We start from the raw sequence: 11,406 nt of genomic DNA on the forward strand, positions 1-11,406 counted from the left end.
GAGGAGGAGGAGGAGTGTTAAATTGCAATCAAAGTCATTATAGTGAGTCAAAAGTGAATGATTTGGCAACTTTTCTGAGTCGTAAATTACTTTTTTTATGGTTGAGTATCTCGTTTAGAATAACTTTCTAAATAAAACATTGTTTATAATAGTCAAATACAAAAATAAATTGCTTTGTTCGGAACGAGTTCATAAAGTGTAACCCAACTGCTTCTGTTTAAACTATTTTATCTACATTATAATTACATACAATCGCTTTCCTTTTATAGGTATCAATACCCCTAAATGTCGGTGACCATAACTTGCGTAAACAACAATAATACGTAGTACATAAAAATGTTATGACTCAAATTTACAGCAAGTTTTTTCGGTGTACAATACGGGAACACGAGTAGGAAGGAAACGTACCCTGTCTGCACTGAAAAAAAGTCGAAGGAGCAGCATATCTGGAGTTACTTAACAACCTTTTTTTTACCAAAGCGATGAGCAAACAAACGGATAAATAAATAAAAAATGGGATAGAATCTACTTGTAAGCCTAATAATGGTTCGCAAGCCAGACTAGAATCTTGCAAGAGGATATAGCTTTACTTTACCTTCCCTATAACGCCCCACTTGTAATGAACACACTTCGCTTACATTTTGTGCTTCTTTGCTACACATAAACGCAGCAAGACGAGTGAGAGAGAAAAACAGTGGTCAAAGATACCCCAGAGAGTCATAAGAAGGAATAAAGAGCAGGCGCTCTTTACAAGACGACCAGCAGTTAAGACAGGCAGACAGGGGCAGACAAACTCGTGGGGGACAAATGGCTGCTGTGGGACTTCCCGTTCGTCTTGGCTTACGCCCCTTGATTTATCTAAGCTGTCTTCACACGCAACGCTGTCGGCAAAGGAAGGGAACTCACTCTTTGAAAGGTATGAGGAAAGGTTTTTAGCATAATTATAATAGACCCGTTGCTATAGGTATATCGAGGTACCCTCACATTGTTGCTTGGCAAACAGCTTTAGCTTTTACCGCTTTAAAGTTGAGATAAATGCAAGTATTCGAAGTTTTCACCCTTAAAAGGTATTGTTTTCCTTGTCAAGAGTGCATGTATTCCGTTGAGGGGTTCCACTGAGTGCGTTTAACTGTTTAATTTGATTGTGTATTCGAGCTTTGTTTTATCGTTCATACAAGTCCTATTTGTTCGATCTGTTAGTCGCGTTACTTACAGAATGTGAAGGTTATCTTCTCAAATATGCATTGTTATACGAATGAGACAGCGTCCTTGGTGAGGGGAATGAGTTAACCGTAAGTCCTCAGGAGCCTCCTCCTCTTTTTTTTCTCCGGGGTAACCGTCATCATTGGTTCTATTCTGGACTGTCAGTCCCACAAACCGAAGTTTGGTTCCTGAACAAGTTGGTTTGACCTTCGCTAGTCCAAGAATCTCAAAGACGCTTTTGGTGTAGTGATGAGGCTCTTCCTAGCCGCACACTAAAGACGTGCGGGTGGCTGGAGGGCGCCACTGTTAGATCGTACTTTTTTATATATTTTTTTTACTATCCTTCTCTTGTTTCTGTCTGCCTGTCTTACTTTTCCCAGCACTAATAGACCGTTATCGTTAAGTTTCGATGTGCTTTTCTTCACTCTAACAAACACAAGCAAAAGACGTCTGTCTGTCTGTCTGTCTGCCTGCCTGTCTGTCTGTCTGTCTGTCTGTCTGTCTGTCTGTCTGTCTGTCTGTCTGTCTGTCTGTCTGTCGCATATCTTGCAGTGGATGATGATGACAGACAAAAAAAACGTACAAAAAATAAAATAAAATCCATCCCCTCCATTTCTACGCCCACCCTAAAAAAACAGCAAATAAATAAACAACCAATAAAGAAAAGCGAAAAAAACAACACCCCCCCAACTCAATTCCTTCAACAAAACAAATAAAAAAGAGGTCTCCCCCCCTCTCCCCCCAACCCCCCCCCCCACAACACCCCCACCCCAAAAAAGACATACCCCCCTCCCCCTAACAATTGCATTAAAACAAGTGGACAACAACCAATACAGTTCTAGACTCTTGCTTCCAAGTGTATCAACGATGTCTCAGATAAACTCGTAATGCTGTCAATGTGATTTTGTTGAGACCGTCGGCGGCGAATCTGTTGAACTTAATCTTCTGTTGAACCCAATCTTCTGTTGAACCCAATAGTCTGTTGAACCCAATATTCTGTTGAGCTCGATCTTTGAGGTGAACACTGGGACGCTGCACTACACTAAACCCAATGTACGATTGTAATTTACTGGCCAGACCCATCCTGGTGTGAGGTGGGAAGACACTGTCTTATCTATCGAAGGAAAATGACAACTAGATCTAAACAATTACAGGAAATGGGACTTTATCAAAAGCCAGGTCATCCATTCAAACGCCCATTCACGATAAGATTGATTCGTTTTTATCTTAATAAGAGTTTTATGGCACTTGCAAAACAATAAGGTCATATACGTATTGAAGATTAGAGGTGTTACAAGAGAGTAACAAACTCACAAAAGAAGGAGAGATATAAGACGAACGATAGATGTTTGGGGTAGAACAGAAGGAGCAAACAACACTAGGATACCCGCCAACCACCTATAAGATTGATTCAAATTTAAGAAAGGCCATAACAGCCCACACGTAAGAACGGACATTCATACTCTCGGACCAGAGGCGAGAAAAAAAAGTGCAAAGTCGTAGAAGAAGAAGCTAGAGAGATTTTTGGCCAATGGCCACTCTCTACGTAAATTCTTGTATAATATTTATGGTTAGCGTGCATAGGTTTTATGCTTGATTTTGTGTTATCTTGATTTTGAGTTCTTTTGCCGACTGGTATGTTGACATTTTGTGATACCCCTCCCCCTTTTCTCCCCCCCCCCCTAAACAACAACAACAACAACAACAACAACAACGACACCAACAACAAACAAACAAACAAAAACAACAACAATAACAACAACAACTCCCCCCCCCCCCACTTCCCCATCCCGTTGCGAGATACATAAGTTCCCTTAACTTTACATGACGTGGTCATATCCTTTTACATTACCTTAGTTTGAATTTTACTTTCCAGATACGCTCGTAGATCTACCTATTATGTGCTGTTGGTGAATCTTCAGACTTATTTTCAATAGGGCCTGACTCCGAAGTTTAGAAGCTTGCGCATTAATAAAAAGGTAAAAGAGGGAGGGAGAGAGAGAGGGAGACGGAGAGAGAGAGAGAGAGAGAGAGAGAGGGGGGGGGGAGAGAAGGAGAGAGTGGGAGAGAAGGAAAAAGAAAGAGAATGAGGAGGAAAAAAGGGGGAGGGGGGGGCGCCGAGCTCTAGTTGCAAAATCCAAAATACCAGTTTTCGAAAATCCAGCCAAATTGATAACATACTACTGCACAGAGCACGACGAGAAAAGAATCCCATAGAATTTCCGGCATCTTGGCCACCAATGTTCATCCCATAAAATGGCAAGAAATTCCAACCTTGGGTCGTCGTAGCGCCCTGTTTCCTATACAGCCATAGACATTTATCTATATCGGCTATTCCCTTTTCCTTGTCCTTTTTTCTTCACGATCCTATTATCAATCTTACCCAGCAATAATTGATTCAATATCTCTCTTTCGCTTCAATCTCCCAAACTTAATTATCTCCAATATTTCCGCTCCAGCAATAAAAATACACCCCCCCCCCAAAAAAAAACCCCAAAGGAAAGAAAAAAAACGTGACCCAAGCGCACCTCTTTCCTCTTGTAGTGTGTATAGCCTAATACAACTATGACGTTAGTCTTTGTGAATTAGTCTTACATGAACAAACAGCATAGAAATGCCACGAAAGACTGTCGAGGCACCAAATGTCTTTCATAACTTAAAAAAAACAAACGGCCGTATACCCCCCTCTGTATCCTTACCATCCCTCTTTTTCGTATTCATCCACAATTTTTAGGCCCACACTTTTTCCCATTTTTCGTCCCTACAACTCCACACCACACACAATTATTTTTTTTATTCAATGTCTCATATCTTTGTCTGTTGAACTTTCACCCAACTTCCACTAATGCACAATCTCTTTCTTCCCCTCCCCTCTCTCTCTCTTTCGTTTTGTGTTTGTTTGTTTGAAAGTCCATCCCAATAGACGAGTTGGATACCATTTTTTTCTTTTTGTTTGTCTCTGAATATCTTGTGTCTGCTCACGAGTAAGCTTTTAAAACCATGTTTATCTGTATATCATGTGCGGTTCCCCCTTCCTATTCTCCCCCACCCCCTTATTCATAGAACACGCTTGAAGGAATTCTAATTATCATCGCACTTATCGTGTCTGTCTGGCTGGCCAATTGTCTGTCTATTTTTCTGACCACCTATGCATCCGTCTGTCTGTCCGTCTGTCTGTCTAGCTGTTTGTCTTTCCTTTTCCCTCGAAATCCGCAGTCCCTGTCTTTTCTCCCTGGAGATCAATTTATTCACCCCCCTCCCCTCTCGCAACATGGACATAGCTCAAGCCACGAAGCCAGGATCAGCTATCAGGCGCCGGCTCTGAGCCTAGCGTGACACCTCAATCATACCAAGCCCCGATAAAACTATCAAAACATTAATTGGTTTTCACTGAAAACTCCGCCATGATCGATGTGGTTCCGAGACGCCATTTTCTGGTCAAATACGCCTTTATGATTTTGAACCTCAGTCTCGTGTACGACGCAGAGGAAATGGGGAGTTATAGCCCTTGTTCGGATGTCCATCGGCCCAGAGAAGCCGGGAACCCGTAAATAAAGTCGTGGCGATACGGTGAGCCAAATGTAAATAATTTGACAACTTTTGAGGGATCTGAGTTACCGGCCAAGTGCTGGAAATCTTGCTGGGACCCACTTTCAGGTTAGATTTTTGTTTCTTCTGGTACGGATATAAATCTTTCGCTTGATTAAAAATGATAACTTTAGATGGCGTATTTTAGGATATTTTTTACTCATACTGTTAAATCAAAATTTGGTGATAATTTAGTCCCCCAATCCTTTCAAGATACAAAATATGTGGCGTATATTCTTGAGTGAGTTTCTTTGAGGCCAATGTACCTCTGCAAAACCCTGTTGAAAATTTACTCAGCGCATGAGTCTCAAAACGACCAAACAATTCACTGAGGTAAAAGTTATGATGTGTGGTGCGCCCCTACGGCTGTGTTCATTAAGTGAATCTTAATTAATGTAACATGTTTGGATAGTATATACTGTTCAGTCATTTAGGAAATGTTAGAGATCCAAGAAAAGCAAATTAAAAGTTAAAAGTTTCAAGCTGAAATGAAATGGTGTATGTTAGCGTAATTTTATTTTAACTTTTAGTATAAATTTGGTTTTGATGACGGTATATTGAGGTACAAGTATTTTCTTTTCCAATCATGGCATTTGGTCAAGTTTTTCAGTTTTGCGTAAAAAGAGTGAAAAAGAAGAGATTGGAGACAGGGATAAAGGAAAACTATAGTTAAGCTAAGCATGGAGATTTATCTTACTTGGGTGCTGAGCCCCCCTCCCCCTTCCTTTTTTTACCCCAATCGGATAAGAATGAATTAAGAAAAAAGCAACAACAGAAACAAAACAAAACATAGATCAATAAAGTAAAAATTATTTGGCTCTAGTGTGTTTGTACTCATTATGTTCTCGCCTGATGCTGTTGCAGTGGGTGTTATGATTTTGACATGCTATGTGGAACTTTTAGCATCCAACCCCAGAACGGAAATACTTTTTAATAATAATAATAATAATACTACTAATAATAATAATAATAATAATAATAATAATAATAATACATGTAATAATAATAATAATGATGATAACAGTTGCATTTATATAGCGCATATCCATGCTCTAGAACATACTCTATACGCTTTATCACTATTATTTTCATCTAATCCTTCCTGGAATATTTCATCTCAACCAGGTGTCATTAGGCAGAAAATCTGACAGGAAGGTCGGTCGGTCGATCGGTCGATCGGCAGTAGGTTGCTAGGTAGGTAGGTGGGCAGGTAGGTAGGTAAGTTGGTGGGCAGGTAGGTAGGTAAGTAGGTGGATTGGTAGGTAGGAAAGTAGGTGGGTAGGTAGATAGGTACGTAGGTATGTAGGTAGGTAGGCAAGTGAGTCCGTCGGTAGGTAGGTACGAACCTTTGAATGTATTTCACACTTATTTATTCCTCGGCCACACAAGTGCGGATGTCATGACGACCTCTGCTCACAGCTGCTGTGATTGACACATCTTGATTGCCTTAACGGGTCACAGGCATGGCTTATAATAGGATAGACGCGGCTGCAGTGCTAAGGCTGCTGAAGCTGATTCGTGGGGGGTAACAGGGTTATTCACAAGTTTGTTCCTATTATCATAACTTCCTTTTCCTCGACCTGAAAAGACGATTGGACGAGAACGACCTTTTCACCCCACCCCGCCCCCACCCCCATCCTTCTGTCTTAAAGGTTGCTGGGTACGTTCAATTAAAGTTCCTGTACTTCCTTGGCCTACTTTTCCGCAGCCAACTGCGAATGACGTTAATTAGAAACCAAAGCTACAGAACTATTGTTTCAGCGTCGATGCTAATGCAAGAATGGCTCATTTGCATGGATTTGTAAATTTGTGGTGTCTTTAATCGGATTGGTAATTTCACACTGTGCACGCAATTCTTTTTCGAGTGCTGTTGAAATAGCACATTGTCCATTGGGGCAATGAGTGCTTGAATGTTTGCCGTTACGCGTTAACAGCACGGTGTGGTTGGTTTGAATATAACCCCACAATACTATTAGACCCAAAAGCTGCGTTACTTCCGAAGATAAACTGAACAGCCAAGTGTTTAGAAGTAAACTGCCATTTTTTAAAGTTAAAAGGATGAGAGAAGGCGACAACAGATGGAAAAAAATCACTTAAGTGCCTAAGCATCGAGTTTTGCATAATAAAATGTAGAACCTGTGATAACATAAATAAGTAAAATGGTAAGCTTGAGCTTATGTCCGATCCCCCTCTCCCCTCCTCCTTATCAACATAGACAGGCTGCAGCAGTACTGAGCCAATATTACAGATCCCAGGAAACGTACGAAACTTTAAAAAAAACCTTTGAAAAAGAAAAACATACGAAAGACCCGTCGAACTCAGGGTACTAATGACTGTGGTGTAGTGGTTAGGCACCTCGCTGTCGCAAGCAGGAGAACCTAGTTCAATTTCACACTGGGGAGTACTTTTATCGAGTATCTCGTAATTTTGCTGGGATGTTGTATCCCTGTCAGCCCAGGTTGTACCTGACAAGTAGGGCTGGGAGCCCGCCTCCTAAATTATAAATATTATTTCGAACATCTACATTTAAAAACAAGAACTCAGGATCTCCGAATTACTAGGCAAGTATTTTAACACTATATCGTGGTTACCCCCTCCGACCCCTAACCCACCCATTATCCACTCTACTCTGTAAACCGCACCCCCCCCCTTACTTCACCCCAAAATGGTCGAAGAGTAAAACAATTGGCCCAAGGCACCGACAAGGGAAAACAGGCGAAGACCTCTCTCTCACTGTATCTCTCTCTCTCACTCTCTATCTCTCTCCTTCTTCTCTCTCTCTCTCTCTCTTTCTCTCTCTCTCTCTCTCTCTCTCTCTCTCTCTCTCTCTCTCTCCTTCTCACCTCTCTCTCTCTCTCTCTCACCCCACTCTCCAATTCTTAAAGTCATTTCGCCTCTATCTGTCCTTCTGTCGTTCAAATGTCACCTTCATGTCGTCCATCATGCTTTCGTTTATCGTCCTGTCCTGATTTTAATTAACCGTTATGACCCCAGTTATATCTCGCTTCCCCTCTTCCCTTCAGTGTCTTCTCCAATCTTTTCTTCTTCCCACTGAGAACACCCTCCTCTTATTTTTCAATTCTCACGTCTCCTTATTCTTTCTTTATTCTTATGTGCTTCCACTCTGATCCCCTCCTCTCACCTTTCCCATATTCTTCATCTCTGGGACTCTTTTTTTCCTCTTGTATTATCCCTACCCCCACCCCATTTACCCGAAATCTCAAGCTCCATCCTTACAGCTAACCTAAGATCCTCTTAACACTATAACTCGTTGCTGACAAACCCTGAAACGTTCGTTATGTTCCGAGTCTTCAAATCATTATCTTCGATTAGAGCAACAGCTAAACAGCACATTGGCTGTAAGGATAAAGGCTAATAGCTTGATTCATCCCTTTAGACAGTCATTCGACAGTTTCATGTCCTCAAGTATTGGGGGAAGTCTATTGACTACACAATAAGTTTGAAAGGGACAAAAGATATCTCTGTATTTCTGACCCAGGAATGATAATGGCATTATTACCGTCATGCTCCATTCAGGTAAACGGTTGTACAACAACCACCACAAACACAAACAAGCACGCCCCTCCACCGTGAACCTCCTTAAATCAAAGGAAAGGAAACAGATACAATATAGCAGCAATAGAAGGAAATATAGTCAAGCAAAGGGCAATGGAAACTCTGAAACAAAGAACCAATTTGTTTACACCGGAGGAATAACCTGATAAACGAAACCATCAGTCCAACAAAAGATAATCAAAATTTTACGTATAAACCAACTGACTCACTGACTCACTGACTCACTGACTGACTGACTGACTCACTCACTCACTCACTCACTCACTCACTCACTCACTCACTCACTCACTCACTCACCCATTTACTCATTCTTTAATTCAAGAAAGTAAGCAAACAAACAAGCAAGCAAGTTAGCAAGCAATCATGCATGCATGCCAGCACTCCACTCACCTTGCACGTGCAGCATGACCTGTCTCAACTGCACAGGGTTGGTGTTGATCTGGCACTGGTAGATGCCGGCGTCAGAGATCATGACCTTCCTTATGTGCAGGTTCCACTCACGCACGTACGGCCGCTCCAGACTGATCCGCTCATCCGTGATGATGCGCCTGTCCTGGAGAGTCAGCGTTTTGTGTCTTGGGCTCATCCACACCACCTAAGGATATGCCAGACAAAGAGGAAAAGATAAGCTGAAATGCAGAAAAAAGACAAGATATTCTTTGCTCTTGGTTTGCAAATATGCGCAATCGTTTGGTGTTGTGAAATTACTTTCACTACTTAAGTTTGCATGATTTTGTTCAAACTGTTATACAACGATGATATGACATTATTATGCTTGTTTGATTTGGTATTTCTTCAAGGCGTCAAGATTGCAGAGTTGCGTGTTATGAAAATGTATTTTGTCCATAAATCTGAGCGTGTTCTATTTTCAGCACACATCGTGGCGAGGCACGGATTCTTTTTCTTGTAACAGGTGACCAACCCAAATTTACCAATGCAAACAGTGCATCGACAAAGCAGAGCATTTCCGTTATGTGAATTTAATTAATCAAGGTTTTACTCATCATTTCTTTTAGGCTTAAATAAAACCGACAGGTTTGATGAGTTCATGTCGTGTACTCATTAGAAGCAAGTGAAAACGTTACCTGGTTGGCAAATATTTTTATCTTGTTAAATATTAATTTTTTTTGAATAAATGAAAATGTATTCTTTCCTCGCTTTATGCAACATTCCAATCAAACTGCTTGCTCCCCACTGAGAGACAAAGACAGGTGTTGAGGTAAAGATTTCGGCACGCATACACCTGCTCACGGATTCGTTTGCTAAATCTTTTTTGACAAGTTTGACGCTCTCGACGACACAGTGTGGAACATTTCTTAGGCTCGTGGTACCCCATCAGGATACTGGGTTGAGTTCAAATATTTAAGAAACTTCGAGAAACATATTATGTAAGACCAATCTCGAATTCAAACCTCGACCCTCCGTGGAACAATTCAAGCTGATAATTTACTACACCATAGCGGCCGACACACGATAGGTTGAAAGCTGATGTCATAACAACACATCTTATTGAAAAGGGGCGTAAAGCAGAAAGCCAGACTTGAGACAAACAATCAAACAGGCGAACTGTCGCAGGCAGACACGCAGAGACAGACGGGCGTCGAGATGGCGGGCGGGAGACTGTCTTGTTGACACCAATTACCGAGTCCTGGTGCGCCCTGACAAGGAGGAGCTGTCATTACCGCGCAGAAAATGCAATTGCCAGCCTCATTTCCAGCTCTCGGACAATCTATTTGCCTCGTGAGCGCCAACAAAGGAGGATTGGGTGAGCCTTTTCGGGCTGGGCGAAAAGAGAATTTAGCCTCGGAGTATAAGAATTGATTCGTAGATTTGGATTTCCATTTTCTTTTCGCGTGCTTTTCTCCTACGAGACATTTCCGCTGTACCGCAATTTGTCGCCCCGTCTGCTGCTGTGTCAGTTACTTTTATAGAGCACGTTTTTATCTAGTGCTGTCGTTGGCCTAGTGGTTAGGCTCTCGGACTCGCAACCGTAAGGTAGTGGGCTCGAATCATGCAGGGGCCCGATGTTGTGTACATGAAAAAGGTCCTTTACACGAATTTTCCTCACTTCTCTCAGGTGGAAATGTGTACTCAACTATAGACAGTGAAAGATCTTTTCAGGTTGTAACTGTTAGAAAGCCTGAAATCCACAGTTTGCACCGTATGCTTCCCAGGAAGCCGAGAATGATTCTGGGTGTTCTTGGGTCTGCTAGAGTAATATTGTTATTTAGGCATTGAAGCAAGTGGACATGCCATGTATAAATGCAGTTCTTGTTATATGTATGTCTACGCTGAATAAAATGCTATCTATTAAAAATAAAAAAACCCCAACTTAGTACCATTTTCAGGCTTTATGATAGCTAAAGCATATTGCTGACATTATTTTACGCAGCTACTTGCGTGCCTTAAACCCAAAAAGCCAAAGCTTAGTACTTTAACTATAATGACTTATTTATTTCGACCGCCACAACAGTCGCAACAAATTGACCACAGTCTCTCTGTCACTACATTTTGGAATTTACCTGCAATATAAAAGAATATTACTTCCCACTTTATTGAATCCCTTAAGTAATTTGTTTTGCAATAGTGTACATAAATGCACAAATAATATATTAGTGTGGGTGGTTTGCGGGTGCACTGGGGTGGTTTGCTTCTTGTTTCCTATCAAACATCTATCGTCTTTATCTCCCCTCCTTCTTTTTTGTGTTTGTTACTCTCTTGTATCACCCCTAATCTTCGGCACTTATATCACCTCATTGTGTTGCAAGTGCTGTAAAACACTTATTACAACTAAAATACATTGATACATACTTGCGTGAGTAATACACCACATCACAAACATAGACAACCCACACACCGATGCTGGTTGCCACTAAGCACTGATGCAGCACCCTGATCTTGAGCCACGGTTATCGTGTCATGCTCAAGGACACTCTTCGGTGATCCAAAACATCGTGTCACCGACAAACGCTTGGCAAATTGTGAGCCTGGGTTCCCTGCTAACCACTCCTAGCTCCCTCACCCTCCCCCCCTCTCTCT

General features: G+C 41.6%; 1 protein-coding gene across 1 annotated transcript in view; it reads right to left on the reverse strand.

Moving 5' to 3' along the window:
* LOC101855318 (limbic system-associated membrane protein) overlaps positions 1-8,962 on the reverse strand; it is a gene marked incomplete at its 5' end in the record, with an annotated part of 18,304 nt that extends 9,342 nt beyond the window's left edge. Inside the window, 1 exon segment of the mRNA XM_005091342.3 lies at positions 8,758-8,962. Within this exon segment, the coding sequence (XP_005091399.3) occupies positions 8,758-8,962 (205 nt within the window).
* Positions 8,963-11,406: the final 2,444 nt, after the last annotated feature.

Source organism: Aplysia californica, unplaced genomic scaffold, assembly GCF_000002075.1.
Source record: "Aplysia californica isolate F4 #8 unplaced genomic scaffold, AplCal3.0 scaffold00028, whole genome shotgun sequence".
NCBI classification, from domain to species: domain Eukaryota; kingdom Metazoa; phylum Mollusca; class Gastropoda; order Aplysiida; family Aplysiidae; genus Aplysia; species Aplysia californica.